The sequence below is a fragment of the Pleurodeles waltl genome, chromosome 1_1 (assembly GCF_031143425.1).
Source record: "Pleurodeles waltl isolate 20211129_DDA chromosome 1_1, aPleWal1.hap1.20221129, whole genome shotgun sequence".
Lineage (NCBI taxonomy): Eukaryota > Metazoa > Chordata > Amphibia > Caudata > Salamandridae > Pleurodeles > Pleurodeles waltl.
Genome location: NC_090436.1, coordinates 734,091,631 through 734,114,066, shown reverse-complemented (window position 1 = coordinate 734,114,066; position 22,436 = coordinate 734,091,631). Strand labels below are relative to the sequence as shown.

General features: G+C 42.9%; 1 protein-coding gene across 9 annotated transcripts in view; it reads left to right on the top strand.

Annotated features, from left to right (window-relative positions):
- SYK (spleen associated tyrosine kinase) overlaps positions 1-22,436 on the top strand; it is a 596,672-nt gene that overhangs the window by 343,423 nt on the left and 230,813 nt on the right. For 8 of the 9 annotated variants that reach the window (XM_069227459.1, XM_069227433.1, XM_069227445.1 and 5 more), the window contains 2 exons: positions 2,346-2,395; positions 20,759-20,830. In XM_069227459.1, the coding sequence (XP_069083560.1) occupies positions 2,346-2,395; positions 20,759-20,830 (122 nt within the window). The remainder of the gene's footprint in view (positions 1-2,345; positions 2,396-20,758; positions 20,831-22,436) is intronic. The other variant, XM_069227470.1, reaches the window with a different exon arrangement.

Genomic DNA, 22,436 nt, shown 5'->3' with positions numbered 1-22,436 from the left:
GATCATGGGATTGTGCCAACTATGCCAGGATGGTATAGAGGGGGCAATTCCATGATCATAGACATGTTACATGGCCATATTCGGAGTTACCATTGTGAAGCTACATATAGGTAGTGACCTATATGTAGTGCACGCGTGTGATGGTGTCCCCGCACTCACAAAGTCCGGGGAATTGGCCCTGAACAATGTGGGGGCACCTTGGCTAGTGCCAGGGTGCCCTCACACTAAGTAACTTTACACCTAACCTTTACCAGGTAAAGGTTAGACATATAGGTGACTTATAAGTTACTTAAGTGCAGTGTAAAATGGCTGTGAAATAACGTGGACGTTATTTCACTCAGGCTGCAGTGGCAGGCCTGTGTAAGAATTGTCAGAGCTCCCTATGGGTGGCAAAAGAAATGCTGCAGCCTATAGGGATCTCCTGGAACCCCAATACCCTGGGTACCTCAGTACCATATGCTAGGGAATTATAAGGGTGTTCCAGTAAGCCAATGTAGATTGGTAAAATTGGTCACTAGCCTGTTAGTGACAATTTGAAAGAAATGAGAGAGCATAACCACTGAGGTTCTGATTAGCAGAGCCTCAGTGAGACAGTTAGTCACTACACAGGTAACACATTCAGGCACACTTAGGAGCACTGGGGCCCTGGATGACAGGGTCCCAGTGACACATACAACTAAAACAACATATATACAGTGAAAAATGGGGGTAACATGCCAGGCAAGATGGTACTTTCCTACATCTGTGTGGTGGGGTTCTCAGTTGCTGTGCTCACTGTCTATCTGGCCTTCGTCCGTGAATTGTGGTCGTAGGGGTTTGTGGGTGATGCGGGTGGGTGTTTTATATAGTGTTGGGTGTGTGGGAGTGATGTTTGTATGTGTATCAGGTGTGGTATTTCGAATTGTCCAATGTGGCGGTGTTTTGGAGATGTGTGTGTATTTTGAGCGCGGCGGTGTGTACCGCCAATGGAATACCGCGGTTGGAAGACCGCCGCGTGGATTCGTGTGTCGTGATAGCATGGGCGTGTTTCTGTTGGCGTGACGGTGGAGGTTTTGTTTTCGCCAGTTTATCACTGACCTTTGGTGTGGCGGACTTGTGTGGGTGTCTGAATTTCGGCGGATTCCGAGATGTGGGTCATAACAGCTGTGGCGGAATTCCGTGGCCGCGGCGGTGTATTGGCGGTCTTCTGCACGGCGGTAAGCGGCTTTTACTGCCAATGTTGTAATGACCACCAAAGTGTCCCCATTCTAGCCTATGAAGGCAATTCACTACAATGGGGGAAAAACTAATTTAGCAGTTTTTTACCTCACCAGGGCTTATAAAACTATTTTTATAAGGTCCCTGCTTATGATTACATGGCACCCAACCCTAGGGGCACATAGGGCACACCTTAGGGGTGACGTATATGTAAAAATAAGGTAGTTTAAGACTTTGAAACTACTTTTAATTCCAAAGTCGAATTTGCATATAACTTTAATTTAAAAGCAGCCAGCAAGGCAGGCCTGCCTTTAAAATGACACTGGGCACCTCAGCAGTGTACATATGAGTGCGCTACCTATGCTGTGGTCCCTAGACCTACATGCCCTACCATATACTAGGGACTTATAGGTAGGTTGACTTAGCCAATTATAATTAGCCTAATTTGCATATTGATTTTACACAGAGCACAGGCCCTGGGACTGGTTAGCAGTACCCAGGGCACCATCAGAGTCAGGAAAACACCAGCAAAAAGTGGAAAATGGGGGCAAAAAGTTAGGGGGGCTCTGCAATCAGCCCTGTTTTCTCACAATCATCATATGCCTTCAGCTTTTGCTTGCCACCTTTTCCTAACTCTACATTCATCACAACCACTACCCTCTCCTCAGCCCACTTCTTTCCTATCAGTCAGCTGGTCCACCCACCCCTACCTCTAAAGGTAACTTGTATCTTTCAGACCCCTGCAGTCTAATCAGTTTGATCTCTATACCTAATCATTTTTGTTCATATCCTCTCACTTGAAATACTTTTCATTAGTAAGACTTGGCTGGTGATGATGCGGAATGTTCATGAAACATTCCTGAATGGCTATGCCATTCCTACTCTCTGTTCTGTTAGTACACAAGCCCTCCCTGATCCTTTCTGCAAAGCTATTCCATTAGTAGTGCTCAACCTCCCCCCTCATTGAGCATCCTTGGGGACTTCAGTATCTGGTTAGACTTCATAGACCATAACAACTCCTCTGCTGACACAATTCTATAGAGTGACATAATTCTGTGATACTCTTTGGAACTAAACTACTTTCTGCCATAAATAAGGAAATACCAACATTTTTAACAGTGTTTTGAAAGTTGTTAATTATTTTGCAGGAAGTATTGATTTTGGAACACGTCCTCCACTTCCATCAGCGCACCCTGTGGTAAGTAATTCTAAAATGTGTTCTCCCACATACATTATTTGCAGGACCACTAGAATTATTTAGTTTTGCAGCCCCTGCATTTTCCATGCATTTAGGGATTTACCACAATTGCCATATATTCCACAAACTTGTGCCTAAATTGCAAATTTCAACAAAATATTGTTTCTAACTCAAAAACATCAAAGGCACTAAAAGAAGCTTTGTACTCATAGATTAATGATGCAACTCAGTCTCATTCAAAATGAAACTGTTGCACGAGCAACAGACTTGGAAAGGGGTTTTGCCTATACAGTGGGAATAATCCATACAATATTTTGTTTAGTTATTTGTGCAAATCCATGTTACACAGGACACTCCAAGCATCAATTATTTCAGTAGGGCCCTCTGGGCCTTATTTAGAGTTTGAGGAACAGGACACTCCATCACAACCGTGGCAGATGTCCTGTCCATCTCATCACATGTGCAGTATAGCCTATGCATTACATCATATGGCACTTGTAATACGGCGGACTAGATATCTGACACAGTTTGACAAGGTGCCTAACTTAAAGTTTGGTGAAAGGGTTACTCCATCACAGACATGATTGTTATCCCATCTGCCTTATTACAAGTGCATTATGTCCTACTCCACTTGTTAGATGACAGACAAGATATCCATCACATTTTGAAGAGTTTCCCATTTGCCAAACTCAAAATAAGGCCCTTAGTACAGAAAAATATGCTTTGTTTCTTTCCAAGGTCTTGGGGCTTATTCTCAAAAGAGGCTGGCTGTAGGTAATTTTTACACTGTGCTTCAGCCGGTTTCTATCTCGTATAACGGATGCTCAAAGCCCTCACACTGCAAAGGAAAATGTTCATAAAATGTCACAAAGCCACACTGTTCCTTTTCAATCACAAAACTGTCACACAGTGTGAGTACATAACTTTGAAGGTTGCACAGGATGAGAGATGTTTCTTTTGTTACATTTTTACCGAAATTCACCATGGCTCATAATGTGTTCCTTGCAAATCAGAATTGTACTTGCCAATTGCAAGGCACTTTGCATTGTGATTTTAGACTTTGCATTCGCACAGTCAGTTGCATTGGCTCTGCGAATGCAAAGTTTTTGCAGAATTAGGCTTGAGTGTCTTGAATCTTACAGTGCTTCTTAGCATGTGTTACACAATACTGTTCTGCATGGTCCATCCATTAATGGAAAGATGTTTTTCTAAAGGCACATGTGTGGGCATTTAATCAAGCCCAAACTACAGAGGAGTTGTAAAACATACATGGGGTAAGCAAAATAAAAGGGGCACACTTTTAATTTCAATAAGTTGTCACTTGTAGGCTTGTTTTCCACTGACTGCACCAACAATTTTGCACTCAGCAGAAAACAGGCCTACTTGTGCTCACTTTTTTGTAACAAACTCTATTTTGCCCTCCGTCTTAGAAGGGGCAGAATTGATAAAATAATGCTCATAAGCTTCCTTGCAAGACAAAATCATTATTTTTGGTGAATAACAATCTCAGTAGGACCTGGTAAAAGTGTATACTTTTCTTCCTTAAGACCTTAAGACCCCTTTGTATTCTACATAACGTTAGGGATCCCTTTTCTGTCAATGTGGATTGAAAAGCCAAAAGAGAAAGATAATAAAGCCATGGACTTCACTTACCTGCAACCCCTGCCCTTTGTGACCCCTGGCCTCACAGCTGGCAAATGCAGTGCAAGGAACGCAGTGACAGTTTCCCCTTATCGACAGTCAGCTGGGGCTCCACTCTCTTTTCTGACAATTGTTTTATTAAACTAATAGTGAAAAATAATATATTGTTCCCTATTAGTGTAATAAAAATGGAGTACGATTAGCTGGAATATACTCTTCCAAAGCAACTGAGGTAAGTAAAATATGCTTTTAAGTGTATGTTGTGTGTGTGCTTGCGGGTGAGAGCGTGTTTATGTGAGAGACAGTGTATGTAAGTGTGACTGTTATGTATATGTAAGTATGTGTGTGAGTGAAAGGGGTGGTCAAAGGGCATGTGATGTCACTTCCAGGCATGTCTTCTTGACGCTTAACTTAGTGAACCACTGAATAATTTGGTCCTGCTCTAGTAAATGTGAGCTGGTAGGTAGTGCAGAACAGGGGTGGAAGGAGGGAAGTATGGAGGCTAGACGAGGTAAGGTGCAAATGTGCATTAACATGCAAAATTCACACCTTCCCATAGAAAAACACCAGGCGAGGATATGGACCGAACCTTGGCTGCTGTTGCCTCCAAAGCCTCAAGCTATTTTATCAGGCCATGTTTGCAACCAGTAAATCTGGGTGCAGGATCACCAGACCAGTTGTGATATGGCAGAGAGATTCCATATGGGATTTCTGCTCTGTCTGACTTGTACTTGGGCCCTAGGAGAGGATACTCTATTTCAGATAAGGCGAATACCTCTGTGGTCAATACCCCAATACAAAATAGAGTAATATTTTCCAGTACATTAGGCTGAAATATTTATACATTTTATTTGAGGAGAGGTGGCCCAGTTGTCAACAGCTAAGAATTTTTAAAGGGCATCTGGTTTGACTATTTGACCTATAATACTACACAGTTAAGACCCTGAGTGTGTTGTCTCAGTGAACAAATTAATCCACTCAAAGGATCTATATTTGACCTCATGGTCACAGATTCAAATCCCTGCGAGTCTGAGGGACGTTCTGAGGTCAACTGAGTACCATTGAATTTATAACAATATGCATCTGTCTTATACCAAGAGGCTCATTGGAGTTGAAGGCTCCACTGTAAAAATACATTTTGTGATATATTTAACAGATTTGGAGTTAATTGTGAGCTGATCAGTATGACTTCAAAGAAAGGAAACAACCACGTTTTAAGGTTCTCACGCTTCATTAAATCCACTGGCCTTTGAGAGTAACTATAGGAAGTTGGCTCTGTATATACTATCACAAAGTGAGAGATAGTGTGCACAGAGGCACATTTAGATAATACTAATGCTCTGTTTTGTGGTAGTGTGGTTGAGCAGTAGGCTTATCAGAGGGTAGTGTTAAGCATTTGTTGTACACACACAGGCAATAAATGAGAACACACACTTTAGACTTAGCTTAACTGGAGACTTAACTCCAGGCCAATAGGTTTTTATATAGAAAAATATTATTTTCTTAATTTATTTTAGAACCACAAGATTCAGAATTCAAGTAAATTTATAAATTGTGATATGCTAGGCACAGGTAAACATGGAACTTTGAATTAAAACAGTAATGTACACAGTTTTGGCAAAAATGGCAATAACCGATTTTAAAAGTGAACACTGCAAAAATCAACAGTCCCTGGGGGAGGTAAGTAATGGTTAAGTAAAACACTTACCAGTTCAGTCTCCGGGGCATAGGCAGCCCACCGTTGGGGGTTCAAGTTAACCCCAAACTCCCAGCACCAGCAACACAGGCCGGTCAGGTGCAGAGGTCAAAGTAGGGCCCAAATAGCATAGGCGCATATGGAGACTAGGGGTGCTCTGGTTCCAGTCTGATAGCAGGTAAGTACCTTCGTCCTCGGGGAGCAGACCAGGAGAGTTTTGTAGAGCACTGGGGGGTCACAAACAGGCACACAAAATACACCCTCAGCGGCATAGGGGCGGCCGGGTGCAGTGTGTGAAGTAGGTGTCGGGTTTTAGGTAGAAATCAATGGAGAGACCCGGGCGTCACTCTGGCGATGTAGACAGGGCACAGGAGGGCTTCTCGGGCCAGCCACTGACTGGGCAAGGATAAGGGACGCCTGCAGGTCACTCCTGCACTGGTAGTTAGTTTCTCTCGGGTCTGGGGGCTGCAGGTGCAGTGCTTCTTACAGGCGTCTGGTTCCTTTGTTACCGGGCAGTCGCGGTCAGGAGGTGCCTCTGGATTCTCTCTGCAGGTGTAGCTGTGGGGGTGCAGGGAGGTCATCTCAGGGTGTCCACATCGTTGGAGCCGCCTGGGGGGTCCTCTCTGCAGTGTTGGTTCTTCTGGACATGACCCAGGGGCATTGGGTGCAGAGTGTTGGGGACTCACGCTTCCGGAGTGAGGCTGGAGTCCCTTTAAATATGGTTTCTTTGGTGCTGTTTGGACAGAACCGCTGTCCATGCAAGTTTCTTGGTCCTTTGGTTGCAGGGCAGTCCTCTGAGTCCTCAGAAGTCTCTGGTCCTGCTGGATGCGTCGCTGTGCAGGTTATTTGAGTCTGGAGACAGGCCGGTTGGGTCTGGGGTCAAGTTAGTTGTCGTCCCTGTCGTCTCTGCGGGGCTTTCAGGCCAGCAGTCCTTCTTGTTGTTGTAGGTCATCAGGAATCACATTTCCTTGGTTCAGGGTCACCCAATTTAGGGGAGTGTGTAGGCCTGGGGGGCAGTAGCCAATGGCTACTGTCTTTGAGGGTGGCTACATTCTCTTTGTGCCTCCTCCCTGTGGGGAGGGGGGCACATCCCTAATCCTAATGGGGGAATCCCCCAAAGCAAGATGGAGGATTTCCTAAGGCAGGAGTCACCTCAGCTCACAACACCTTAGGGGCTGTCCTGGCTGGACGGTGATTCCTCCTTGTTTTTCTCATTATCTCCTCCGGACTTGTTGCCAAAAGTGGGGGCTGTGTCCCGGGGGCGGGCATCTCCACTAGCTGGAGTGCCCTGAGGCGCTGTAACACCAGGCTTGAGTCTTTGAGGCTCACCGCCAGGTGTTACAGTTCCTGCAGGGGGAGGTGTGAAGCACCTCCACCCAGTACAGGCTTTGTTCCTGGCCACAGAGTGACAAAGGCACTCACTCCTTGTGGCCAGAAACCCGTCTGGATATGGCAGGCTGGCAGAAACTGGTCAGCCTAGCACTAGTAGTTGGGCTGGTATACAGGGGGCATCTCTAAGATGCCCTCTGTGTGCATTTCTCAATAAATCTCACACTGGCATCAGTGTGGGTTTATTGTGCTGAGAAGTTTGATACCAAACTTCTCAGTATCAGTGTAGCCATTATGTAACTGTGGAGTTCGAGTTTGACAGACTCGCAGACCATATACTTCTTATGGCTACCCTGCACCTACAATGTCTAAGGATTGGCTTAGACACTGTAGGTGCATAGTGCTCATGCAGCTATGCCCTCACCTGGGGTATAGTGCACCCTGCCTTAGGGCTGTAAGGCCTGCTAGAGGGGTGACTTACCTATGCCACAGGCAGTGGGTTGTGGGCATGGCACTCTGAGGGGCGTGCCATGTCGACTTAGTCATTTTCTCCCCACCAGCACACACAAGCCTTGAGGCAGTGTGCATGTGCTGAGTGAGGGGTCCCCAGGGTGGTGTAATACATGCTGCAGCCCTTAGAGACCTTCCCTGGCCACAGGGCCCTTGGTACCAAGGGTACCATTTACAAAGTGTGTGCCAGGGCTGTGCCAATTGTGGACACAAAGGTGCAGTTTTAGGGAATGAACACCGGTAATGAGGCCTGGTTAGCACGGTCCCAGCACACTTTCAATAATAACTAGCATCAACAAAAGGCAAAAAGTTAGGGGGTAACCATGCCAGCAGTGGCATTTTCCTACAGTAAGACAGCCATGTAGGTTTTAAAATGGTCCACTATTTGCATCACAGTTCGTCCACATTAGAAACTCCAACATCCTATTTAACAATTTTGCACATTATGGGCCTAATTTACAGTTTGGCGGATGGGATACTCTGACACAAACATGACGGTTATCCCATCTGCCGTATTGCAAGTGCCATTCAATATAATGAGCTTGTAATTCGGCTGATGGGATAGCCGTCACGTTTATGATTGAGTAGCCCATCAGCCAAGCTCTAAATCAGTCCCGATGTCTACTAGTGGCCATCATTTACTCAGAGTCGAGTTCAAACGTTTGGTTTGTGGACGTCCACTTTAGAAAATACTACACTGTCTTTAGCTGCAGCAACTTAGAAAAGTGAACCCCTATTTGTGTATATCTCTGACACCCAAAATATTCCTCATTAGAAAGTAGTGTAGCAAGTAATATAGAGATTGCCTTTGGTCTGTATTTCTATATAATGTAATAACTGAGATGTTAACAGAAGGCTTTAAAGAGATTTCTGTATATTCCTTTAATAAACAATGCACAATAATTTAAGGAAGTTGTTCACTTTGCTGTGTGCATAATTCTGGCCCTCATTATGACCCTGGCGGACGGGGGAGAAGTGGCGGTAAAACCGCCAACAGGCCGGCGGAAAAACAAAATGGAATTATGACCCCCATGGTCATCCACCACTTCTCCACTCCGACCGCCAGGGCAGTGACGACCGCTGGGCTGGAGACTTTGGTTTCTAGCCCAGCGCCTGTCACCAGACCACTGGCGGTATCAGGACCCTGCATACCGCCATGGATTTCGGGTGGTTTGGAACCACCATGAAAGCCATGGCGGTAGGCACTATCAGTGCCAGGGAATTCCTTCCCTGGCACAGATAGGGGTCTCCCCCACTCCCCTCCCTCACCCCACCCCCAACATGCACATACACACACCCCCTCCCCACCCCCACCCACAACATGCACATACACACACCCCTAAACGCACACATACACTACAACAACACATACCTGCACACATACAAACAGACATGCACACAGACTGACCCGCACACATTTCCCATACACACAGCACACCCCCGCATGCATACATGCACTCACACACCTCCACTACATACTCACACGCACACCCCCATGCACGCACACAACACTCCCCCACCCCCTCCCCTAATGGACGATCAACTTACCTTGTCCATTGATCCTCCGGGAGGGGAAGGGATCCATGGGGGCTGCTTCGCCGCCAGCTCCCTGTCACCAGAACACCACCACACCGAATCATGGGACGTGATTCAGTGGGCAGTGTTCTAATGACGGGGCGGTGGAGGTGGAGCAGCCTCCACTTCCCCGCCGACCGCCAGTATGGCTGCTGGCGGCTCTCCGTCCGAAAAAGGACGGAGGGCTGCCAGAAGTCATAATACGCTGCGTGAAAAACCTCTTGCACTGGTGGTCTTCAGCACGGCGGTACCTCAGCGGTTTTTACAAAAGACCGCCGAGGTTGAAATGAGGGCCTATGTGTTTCCTGAATGCAAATGTTATGCTTACAAGTATTGAAGTGAAGCTTACCCCCTTTCAAATGGTATCTAAACCGCCTGCCATAATGAACCGTGGACGTATCTGCTTGCAAAACTCACTGAGAAGAATGTTTTTTGTGTGTCCTGTGAGCTTGCTTATTTCTTCTGTGATTACAGCTCTGAATTGCTTCAGCGTTTTACTCTCACAATAAACCTCTGATGAACCCACATTACAATGAATTCAAAATTAATGCAAATGAAAATACATGAGGTACAACAATGGATACGCAAGTTAAAAATTTGAATATTTATAGAGACATTTGAGAGAACTATAGGTGAAAGATTTCAAAATCCAATGTCTGCCATCCAGTACATATTGTGAAAAGAAGTCTGTGTAACCAAATAGTTAATAATAATACTCTTCTGTTTTTGTTAGTAATACATTGTGGCAAAATGAAAAACATATACTAGAACCTTAACAATTGTGCAATGCAGCTCACTGGCCTTAGTGATAATAGAGATGTTAAATACAGAGATATATGCACACAGTTATTAATAATGTTTAGAAAGCTCCTCTATCTCTCTTTATCTGGGGAGGTATCACGAAGGCCTGTTTTTACGCAGAGCATATTTGTGTGCCCTTTTTATACAACTGCACTTTTTTAAAGTGCATACTGTTAGAATTAGCATCATGAATTTGGGAAGGAGGTACACTTAGCAAGTTAATAAACAAATCCTGGTTAGTTTCAACACTGTTCTCAGTGAATCTCTTCTCAGCCTTTAGTAGCTGTGGGCCAAGTAGCAGGTAATTTCGAGACACGTGTGTTAAGTTCAAAGAGTATCAACAATTTTAAAATCAAGGAAGCAAAACAATAACATTTCCAAACCAATTTAGAATCATAGAGAAAACCCGAATTAGTAAAAAGACACCAAAACGTAGCTTTGCAAACAAAAAAATCAAGCATTTGCAATGCAATAGGTCTTTTTTGCTTGAGTTACAGCTATTGGTATTGTAAATGCATAACTAGACATTTCTTGCCACATAAATTGGTGAACCCTGCCACATAATTTGGTCATCTCTGCCACATAATGCCAGTGGCCTTGCATATAACTAAAGCACTTCAATTTACCTTCTTCTTCTGTATGCAGCAAAAAATGAAAATATTGCCATTATTTATTATTTTTATTTAAATCATTATTTTGCCCCCCCATCCTCAGGAAACAAGGTTATTAACATTTGCAAAGTCAGAACAATGCCAGTGCTTAACAGTGGTAAAAGGGGCTGGGATATAACCATTATGTAATCTCTTGGCTTGATTTGGTATATAACTTTAGTTTCATGTAGAATGCAGGTTGTCAGGAGAGCAATTTATCCGACTTCCGTGAAGGTGGTAAAATAACCTGGCTGAAGATCCATGATTTGCTGTGAACAAATGTTAAACTAGCCACCTTTAAACGTAATCTCAAAACATTAACATGATGTTCGCACAATGTTAAGGTATATGGGAGCATCTCAGCTTTTGCATATGGTGGTGCCATGGCAAAAGGAACCTTATAACACATGTCCCCGACATGGAGAATCTGACATCTGTTTGGAACATTGAGGGGCATATTTATACTCTGTTTGAGCTGGATTTGCATCATTTGTTTTACACAAATACAGCACAAACTTAACTCCATATTTATATTTTGGCGCTAGATATGTCTAGCGCCAAAATATTGGAGTTAAAGTCATTTTTTGGCTGCGGAAAACTACCTTGCGTCAATGAGATGCAAGGTAGGAAGCGTTTCTGGGCATAAAATGTGCCTAAGGCGTTAGCGCCTTATTTATCCTCCCATGCAAAAGTCATGCACGGGGAGGAGGGGTCAAATAATGGTGCAAAGCCTGCTTTGCACCATTATTTAACGTCTCGGTCAGGGCAAGTGTTAGGGAACCTGTGGGCCTATTTCCATGGTGGAACACCATGGAATAAGCCAACAAGTGCCCTCCACAGGCCCCAGGGACACCCACACCAGAGGGACAGCGGAGGAAGGGGGAACCCATCCCAGGTAAGTATAGCTAAGTACAGGTAAGTATTTTTTTAAAGTGGCATTGGGGGCCCTGAAATGGCCTCCCCTACAGGGCACTGGGTGTAGTGGCCATGCCCAGGGGACCCTGGTCCTCTGTGCTGGCCATTGGGGTCGTGGGCATGACTCCTGACTTTTCTAAGATAAGAGTCATATGGTATGGATTGTTTAGCATCATAAAATGATGCTAGGCTGGTTAGAGTATTTTTTATTTTTACTCTAACCTGCCTAATGTCGTTTTTTGGTGCAAACCCCCCTTCTTCCATACTGCCTTCCTCACCCGGCTAACGTCATTTTTGCAAAACTGCGTTAGTACAGTTTTGCACCAAGAAGTATAAATCAGGGCCTGAGTGTGATCGAGTTTGCGTTATGGAAAACTTGAAAGCGGCACGGCTGCAATGGAGTGAAGGAGAGACAAAACAATGTGAAGTAACTGGTAGTCATGCATATCGCTCCAGTACTGCTGATTGAGTTGGAGCACAAAGAGGAAACAAAATAAACAGTGACAATTAACTGTTAGTCATGCAAAGAGCTTCAATCGTGGCCGATTGAGTTTGCGCTGTGTAAGACTTGAAAGTTCCAAGGAGAGCGGAGAGGAGGGACAAAATAAATTAAAAAATAGTCAGCTCACAATAAAGCATATCTGCAATCGTGTAATTATCCATTTAACAGGGTCGGTCCCCAAGGTGGTAACAAAACAGCCTGAAGGTGGGGCAAATGTAAAGCATTTACCAATGACATCAAGGGATTTTTGAAAGGGAAGCCCACAAACAAGTGAAAGTGAGGGGCTTGAGATGGGCGTGCTTAAATGTTAAAAGCTCACAATACAAACAACAGGTAAGAAGCGCTTGCCCGCTCGACCTAAATACACAGAAAGCAACATTCAGCAGCCCCACAAAATTGGGTGATTAAATGATATTAAGCCACTTATACGTTATGTCAATTTAAAGTTTGAAAAGGTGACAAAAATGCTACCTTTTTTATTTTGCTGCCAAAGCATTCAGGAGGTCCAATACAAATTGCATTTATACTTGCTGCTGGCGAAGAAGCACAATGTCAAATATGAAGAGCAAACGGTCCAGGGAATGAGAGGGGTTTATCAGTAACAGACCTATCTGTGGGATGGTTTAGCAGCCACCTATGCCAACAAATGTGTGCACGGAGGATCGGATGGATTCCACTTAAAACTACTACAGCCCACATAAGCAGCATGTGGCTTTGGAAATTAAGTAATGAACAGAAAACAATACATTCATGCATCTCTTCCAAAACACGGACCCCACACTGTGACCCTTTTGACCACACCAAGCGTTTCTACCACTCTGCACAAATAACCATAAATCCCAGTCACAGAACCAAGGTGTAATCTCAGGACAGTGCTTCGGGAGAGAGGCGGGGCACCAGGCAGGGTGGATGTAGAGATGTTCCATCTTCACAAGAAAGGCACCATGCTGTTTTTTAGTGAAAGGTTTCTACAAGGACAGTGGGCCTCTCTTTCTGAGTTACTAATGACCTTGGTCTTGAGAGAAGGTCCACAAGGATTCGGGAGTGCCCAGTACAAACCTCATGAAAAAGCTCTTGGGGTGTGGTATTGTTCAGCTTTCAGGAAAAGGCATGCAGGAGCTGCAGCAAAATGAATGTCAGGTTTAAAAAAAAAATCACATCCCAACCGCCACAGGCTTCCTGGCCCTAATGTTTAAGATACCTTATAACACATGTCCCTGGCATGGAGAAGCTGCCATCTGTTTGGGACATCGAGTGCAATTGAGTTTGCGCTATGTAAAACTTGAAGGAGTCATGGCTGCCATGGAGCAAAGGAGAAACTAAACAGTGTGAAGTAACTGGTAGTCATGCAAATCTCTCCAGTACTGCAGATATAGTTTGCGCTGTGTAAGACTTGAAAGTGCCTTGGAGCACGAAGGGGCGAGACAAAATCATTTAAAAAGTAGTCCGCTCACAGTAAAGCATATTGATAAGCATGTGATTATCAATGTAACAGGGTCGGTCCTCAAGGCAGTAACATAGCAGCCTCAAGGCAGGAGAAACGTAAAGCATTTACCAATGATATCAAGGGATATTTGAAAGGCAAGCCCACGAACGAGTGAAAATGATGGACGTGGTTAGCAGCCTACAGTACTAGCAACAGGTCAGAAAGTGCTCAACCTAAAAAGAAATGCAAGGCAACACACATTGTAGTACCTTGCACCAGGTAAGCATGACATGGCTAGAGCATGGGGATTCCTATACATCCACCTACATACTTTGGTGCACATCAATATTTACAATGAATTGTAAACATAGGTTTGTGCGAAAATGGTGTGCCTGTTTCTTCCTTTGTGCATATCTTCTGTATCCCACAGCACACAGAAAAAAGGGTTGTTTTTTGTGTAGGAAGGTACCCCCTCCTGCAAAACAACTATCCTGGCCTTCACACAGGCACCCTTGTGGCAAGGTGCCTGCATTGTCACTAGGCAGCCCAAAGATCACCAGTGCAATGAGGGAGCTGAACAGTGCCACTTCATTGTAAATATGATGCAGTTCTGATTTCTCTCTTTCATGCAGCACAGAGTAGCGATTTCCCTTGCTGTGCTATGTTGCATTAAATCATAGTAACCCCCAACCTTAGTTTGCAGTTAACCATGGTCTATGTGCTATTTCAGGCTGACTATCAACGAGTGGAGGTCGGTTAAGCCAAATGGGACTTACTGGTAAAGTTTTTGCCTTGGGACTTAGCCTTGATTTTGATTGTTACATTCCTCCAGCACTGCAAGATGTGAGGCTGAAGCCTTTGACAGTCTCATGAAGTTCCATACATTGCCATCAAGCTTTCAACGAAGATGTTGCTATAGGCCTCAAAAGAACTGAGCTGCACAGAGCTTGATTTCATAGCCACCAAGGTCAATTTGTTGCTGTTATAGATGTGTCTTTCTTCACAGCCCAGGGTTTTTTGGCTCTCAAACTCCTCCAGCAGGGCAAGGGTGGATGCTTTAGCTAGGCACCTTAAGGCTGGAAACTTTTACCACAACGTCCCGTTGGGCCAATTTTCAGTGCAGCATAAATCTTAGAATGGGATAAAACTCATTTTGTTGTCTGCCTTGGGTGTGCCATCAATCACTCAAACAGGATTTGTAAAGTGCGACTAATCATCCTCGACGGTATCCATGGGCAAACCTCTGCAACTCTTCTGTCGCCTCCATACTCTGGAGATGGAAGAAAATAAGGGGGAGATTTATTTCTTGGCTCCTAATTTACAAATGACTGCTAAATAAACAGTCTATTATAAAAACATTACCAGGAACCACTGTCACAGCAGTTCCTGGCAGTGCATATTACTCTGTGCTACGAGCTGCATCAGCAGGATGAAGCTCAGCCCTGTAGCACAGAGTATTTTTTTTATTCTTCACTTTTCTTTACATAAAGAAGATACCTAAACTGAATTCTCTTTTTGCAAAGGAAAAATACAATGCTCCCCTCATCATGGGAGTCTTCTCCCACAGCAGGGAAATCATTATGATGTTTTTTCTGTTGCTTACTGCCAGGTTTTACCTTGCAGTAAGAAATAGTAAAAAATGCCTTCATGTCCACTCATATAAATGTTGGTGAGCGGACATGGAACCATTCCTCCGACGGCCTTACACACCAGGGTCGTTGGAGAAGTTTGGCCACGGGGGAGCCAGAGTAGACTCCACTGTGGCCAAACTGAATGTTCGCCAGCATTTAAATTGGGTGGGACAACCTTCATGTTAACAGTATGTATACTCCGTCACCGCTACGAATGAGTATACATTCCACCAACATATAAATCGCCCTATGAATCCCACTTTTCTCCAACTGCAGCTGACAGGTCTTCAGGGCAGACTCCAGACACAAGGCCTCACTCCAGCCAAGGCTCCTGCAGAATCCAGTACCCACTGGTCTGCCACATCTGGATTTGTTGGAGCCAGAGTCCTGGTTTTTGTTTCTCTGGAGCATCCAAACAGGAGGCCAAACAATTGCCTTTGGATCTATTCCCTGCTCGGCACCAGAATTCAGGAATCCATGGGGCTTCTATGTTTCAGATTTTGAGCTCAGTCCTTTTATTTCCAGATTTATTTTCTTCCAAAGTCCAAGGGGGTTCTTAGGAGAGTTCCCAGAATCCCTGAAACTAAAATAGACATTGCCATCATCCATCTAGAGGAGCTCCAATTTCCCCCGAGCCATCCCTTTCTTGAATTGAGTTGCCCTCTCTTGTGTCATGGTCCAGACTTGTTTTCACTCCTCCTGGAGCAGAAGCCAAGGAGTCTAGAATGCCTCTGGAAATTAATGGATACAGTCAGTTGCAATTTGAATCACAAAATCAAAATAAGAAGTGTAAAGTCTGTTCTGGTCTGCCAACTTTTCCTGGCTCCACATCCCTGATAAAGGAACAGTTGTTGACCACACCTCAGCCACAAAACCAAATTAGTGTTCTCTAAGACCAGGGTTGTTAACACCCAGGTGCAATTGTGTATTGAGCCACTGAAGCCAAAATGAGAGGCAAACTGGTCTGTGCGAAAATGGGTTGTTGGTTGAGTGAGATGTTAACCCTGCTCAGTGAACAGCCACAATCGCTGTCAAGGTGAACCAAAGCAGGCTATAATTTAACCTGTGCTTTACCCTCTGGTAGCTTCTCACCAAAGCAGTCAGGTTTAACTTAGAGGCAATGCGTAAAGTATTTATGCAGCACACAAAGAGTAATAAAGTGACAACACAACACAAGAAAAATCCCACACCAATTTAGGAAAAAACATTACATTAAAAAAAAAAAATTGACACCGTTATGACCAAAATGTAATCAGTAGAACTAGAATAAGAATTTTTACATTTTAAGGTAAAAACGAGTGACTAAAAGGGCAGAGCGCCAACCGCTGTTATCTAGTCATGCAACACCTGGTCAAGATCGAAAAATATGGCCGACTGGGATGTAGCGTAAGTCGGATACAAGAAGTGGCTTATGCCTGGTCAGTGTTTATCTTCTGACTTCGGAGAAATTTTGTTGGAAAATGTGTGAGTTCAGTGGGGCAAGGCTGAAGGCGGTATCTGAGGAGAGGGGGACATCAAGGAGCCACTGGACGAAGTAGCAGTGATGAACACTTCTATGTCGGACTTATTCTCTTTTATGGAAGTGAAAAATCTCTACTTGGACAAAGCTGCAAGCTGTAGCTGATGAGGGCTCCATGAAGGGCTGCTGAACAGGATTTTCTATGGAAAAGAACGTCGTGGGAGCTGCTGCGAACTGAGGCCAACTGGTGATGCACCATGGGCTGATGGATGAGCAGGTAGGTCCCGATCTCCTCTTGGCTCTCAGAGCACTTCTTAGCGGAATATTTTAAAAATCCCAAGTTTTGGATATTGGCTATCTCAGCACCTTTAGCACCACTCACAAGGGTCCAGGAATGGAGATGCACAACTTGGAGGGTAAGGACTCACTAAGGCTGGGTCCAGCTGTGGACTAAAGATGATTGGATCTTTTTCTGGCTCTGACTAGGAGGCCAGCCAACTAGCCTTTGAAGTCACTCTGGTAGTCCTGGGTTCAAGAAGTGGAACATGGCTCAAGCAGCCAGGCAGGTCTCTGAGGGGTGAAGGCAAGCTTTAGGCAGCAGAGAAGTCCTTCCTGGTGCAGGAAAGTAGCCTTCTGAAGTACACAGCAGGCCACAGCAGCAAGCATTCCTCTGAGAGTCCTTCTGCAGGTCTAGAAAGTGAACCGAAGAGTGGTACTAAGGGCCTTATTTGTATGCCTGGTGCCTTTTTTTAAAGTAGGAGACATTTATAGAAATTTTCTTTGAAGTGCTTGAAGTTTCCTGCCTCTCCTGCCCTGACTCCAACCTGACTACAGGAACAGTGAGGTAATGTGAAGTCCTTTATATGAAGGCTGGGTACAGACTATTGATCTGCAAGTGGGGTTGTGTCCAGCGCCACTGCCACAATATTCAACCAGTGATGGCCCATCCAGGCTCATCTAACCCCTTTATTGTGTGGCTGTATGAGAGGAATGTACAAAGTACAAATGCCAACTACACCCATTCAAGTGACCCAGGAACTGTCTGCAGGAACAAAATAGCTTGAGAAGAAAATGCCAACTTCCTAAAAGTGCCATTTTTAGAATTGTGACTTAAAATCTGACTTTATCAAGAAAGAGGATTTAAAATTACAATGTCCAATTACTTAGAAACCAGACATTAATTTTGACCCAACCCTATCCAATAGGAGAGGTAGTCTTCACTGTACTGAAAAACACATTTAGGAGTTTTTCACTACCAGGACATGTAAAACTTAAAGGTTAATTTCCAGTCTTTTACTTACAGTGCATCCTGCCATGTGGGCTGCCTAGGACCTATCTTAGGCGTGACTTATCTGTAATAAAAGGGGTGTTTAAGGCTTGGCACAGGTTGTTTTGCTAAGTCCACTTGGCAGTTAAACACCGGTATAAGACTGAGATATGTTTTGAGGGGCTGCTTAAGTGGGTGGCACAATATGTGCTACAGGTCCACTGGTAACATTTAATTTACAAACCCTGGATACACGATATACCACTATACTAGGGACTAATATGGAAATTAAATATGCCAATCAGGTGTAGGCCAAATTGACCATGTTTAAGGGAGTGAGCACAAGCATTTCAGGACTGATTAGCAGTGGTAAAGAGCACAGAGTCCTAAGGTGGTGAGTCAAAAAAGTACTAATTGGTTAATAACTGTTTCACTATTTGGCAACTTCATATGGAATTTGGCAGATTTTTAGCATGCTTATTCTTCTGTAACTTTGACAAGCTTTGACAAGCTTTTTGCAGAATCATTAAGTTGGGAAAAGTAAAAAGAGGGGTCAAATGGTTTTCATGTGCTAATAACCTTGGTGTTTTTTAATGAATCCCAGCAGATTATGGTTCTGCAGATCAAGATCCAGGTTCTCTGGCATCTAATTGACTAACTGCAGAAAACATCTGAGGCTGCCATTATAGGACTCAGAGGCTCCATCCTCCAGTCCCAAAAAATACATTGAAAATAGAGAGCATGAGTAGCATCTCCTGACTTCCGGGTCTTCCTCAAAGGATAACATTTGAAAAATGTGTATCTTGTCATGGGGTTTACAGAACCTACAGCAGTCTTTGTGAAATTCAGCCACAGTTCAGGTAACCTGTGAACATAGGTCTTGTTAACTTGTTAAGCGTCTCTTGGGCTTTGTGGACTCTGAAATAGGTCTGCAAATTCCATTTCCTACTGGAGCTCCAGTAGGACACTGCAAGGGTTTCCAACCTTTTAGCTAGGTCCATGAACCCTACATTCTCATCAGAACATTGTAAATACATTTCTTGAAAAAAGATGCACCAAACTCCATGCGTATTGGGGGTTGCCCACCTCCAGAGGTTTGGTCGTGAGGCCTAGCCCCAGGTCAAGGACTGCAGTCTATCCCTGCTGGCCACACCTGTATTTGTGTTTGTTTCGGTGTGTGTGTGTGTGTGTGTGTGTGTGTGTTTGTGTAAAGGTGACAAGGTCAGTGTGGGGGCTGCAGATTTAGATGATTAGATATGTTTTAGGGTCATTCTCTGTTAATGCTAAGACATTTATTGGGAGGTTGTGAGAGTTGGGGCGGTCAGTGGTGAAGGGTTATTCACAACACTGCATATATATCGTAGACAAAAAGAGATCAATAATTTTTATATTTTTGAACCAGAATTGCTGTTTCTTGCAAAACAAAAATTGCAATATAAACATATCATTCAAGACAGTGGTGTGTTTCAGCATCTTACTTTTGCCTGCATGGTATACTGCAATATATAGGTGTGTGATATTAAAAGTTTATAAATGTCTAAGCTGTCATACTCAGTATTTGTTTATTCATTGTAACACTGTAAAAAGCGTGAAATGTAGGCAATTATATCCTATTAGATATCTGTATTGCATCCTATTGAATGTACATCAGGTCACTGTGTCAAACAATAATGCGCCCTTTCAGAAACGTCATTTTGTTGTACTTCAATACAATAAACTACAATAATACTACTAAAGTACAATAACATGCTATTCACAAATCTAAGAGTGTAAATCTCCACCCCGCTCTTATCTTTTCTATTGGAGGACCTCACACATTAATGTTTTTTACTTAGTAGTAAATGTGGGAGGGGCTGAGTGAGTGGCTTGAAAAGGGGGCATACTTACCACTAAATGGGAGGAGTTTTGAGGAGAATAAGGAGGGGTTTAGAGTGGGGTTTAGCTTGGGACATGAACCCACTCACAAAAGAGTAAGCCCATTGCTAATCACAAACTGCACTTGTAAGTTTACAAAGGCCTAAAAGGGACCCAAAACGGTAGTAAATTACTCCAGCTCAGAGCTGGATTAAGTCCAGCACCACAGATGGCCTAGCACTGGTACTACAACACCATCCCTTAGAAAATAATATACGTAGACTTAAAATAAAACCCTATAGGATTAACTTATTTAAAAATAGTGACATAAATAAATATTATTTTTTTAAATTATTGTTATTAGAGTATAATTAAATTTCTTTTAATTATTCTATACATTAATTTTAATCATTAACATTGCAAACAATTTGTTGTTTTCACTTAAGGAACTTTTTCTGGTGTTTAAATTAAAAAATAAATAGTAATAAACTCTTATTTATTTATGTATCAATTAGTTCAAAAATATTTTTATAAAATAAATTAAAAGTAATTTCCTTATATTTTATTAGAAATTAGTATAATGAAGGTTAAAATATTTTACAATTGAATAATAAATGTTTATTTTTATACATTTGTTAATAAATAAAATATACTTATTTTATTATTTTAAGTAGTTTAATGTAATTTAACATTATTTCCTATACGGTTTTATTTTAAGTCCAGTTCTCCATTATTTTCTATTGGAGGGTGTTTCAGTATCAGTGAATGGCCATGTCTGGAGCTGAACTTACTAGTGTTTCTTTGTTGACAGTAGTAACTAACACTCATTAGTTTGGTTCCATTCCTTTTTGAATATCTCTACACTGGGAATTTGTAAATAGTTAAAAGTATTAATGTTATTCGAAAGTGTAAAATTAAGTCACCCATGTAAATTACTCATGTGAACTTTACCTTTGTGAATTGCCCTGTAAGTGTAATAATTCATCACAAATGGAAACTTGCAAATGATCCACACAGGAAAAGGCCTAGTTCACTATTAGATTTTAAGGTGCCTATTCAGTTTTGCATGACACAGTTACTGATCCTTTTTGACATTGTGGTTTCTAGAGTTCCCAAAAATCTGGAGGACTTATCTCAAGACTCAAATCCAACTCATTTCCAAGAGGTGGCAGTAAAAAGGTGCATTATCCACACAATATTTGCAGATGCCTTAACAAGTGGACTGTCCAAATTTAGCTATCTTTAACATGCACTAATCAGTGTGGTTTTGGCTACTAACAGTGTGTACTTTTGGGTCTTTCTGATTTTTTTTAACTCTTCTTAAGTTCAACTTGCAACAATTAATTCTGAGCCTAAATACGACTCAATTTTATAGAGGTAAGCAAATGTCACTGGACTACAAAAAGTATTTTTCTTTATCAGAATGCAAAGTTACTCCTATTAGGGATTGTAGTTTGGTGTGTCCTAAATGGGACATGCTAAGGTATTTGTCTGCAGGCTCATTCTTTTTAGTAAAGAGACACCAGTACTGCACAGATGGCTGTGCATATTCTGCATACACTTACAATGCTCACCTCACAGTCCCAATCACTTCCAACAACCTTAATGGGATATCTTGGCCTTCCCAGTGGACATTGTACATTAAGATACATTAAACAATGAGTATACTTTAAACTGTTGCCACAAAGTAGCTTACAATTCCTTGCTTCTGTAGTGATCAGGGGTAATGCTCAGACTTAATTGTTGTTGTTTGTGTCTTTGAACCTGTCCTTAACAATGCAGTAAACACCTAAATTACTCACCACTTATAAACTGTGTGCTCTCCTGTTTCTATTGACTACATCAGTTCCAGAATTGTGAGTAGGTTTTCTAATCTGAAAAGTGTTAAACATCTTAGAGATTGAATGTTTTTAGAAATATGTAACATGTTGCACTCTCCAGTGAGTGATTTGTTGTTATAATGATTAACCTTGCGCAACTAGATTCATGAAGCAATCAGGGAAATATATAGTGTATCTATGGTGTGTGGCCATCACCTCAGGTCCAAGTCAGAATATGCCCTCTGTGATCAGCCAGAAAAAATAGCTTGAACGTGAAGGTTTAAATGCTGCAATTACCTATCAGTACTCTTTATTAAAGTGAATCCTACTTTTTTCCTAACAGTGCTTATCAGTGAGGCTGACCCTTGCCCCCTGAATGGCACCTTCTTGAACTTTGGAAAAGAAACATTTATTTTTCTATTTTTAGACCATGCCATCTACAATATGGGCTCCTTCTACAATTCTTCCAATGCTTGCACAGACTACCCACACACATGAAAACAGTCCACCACCAGCCACATCAACTCCAAAATGTGAGGGAGCAAGACAATTCTGAAATATAACATGGTAGAGAAGGATTCACTATAAGGAAGACTACCAATAAACAGTTGGGCCATTACCACCGTGAGCCTCCTCCAAGTCATAGTCATTCCCAATGAAGATATTCAGTGCAGTATAAGAGTTAGACCAATGTAATATGAAACCAATTATTTATTAATGAAATACTCTATCAAAATCACACATATTACATCAAAGCAGATTTGTGAACAGCACAATGAAGAAATCTGCTGAGGCTTCCAAAATGAGCATGTAGTAGGACACAAATTTATTTAGTGTAACCCACTTGACTGTCTGAGAGATGTATGTTATGACAACCCATTTACACTCAGTTTAGTGTGCAGAGATACATTGTATTGATTAACTCCAATTATGGGAAGGTGTCTGAACCGTAGCCTGCTCTTCAC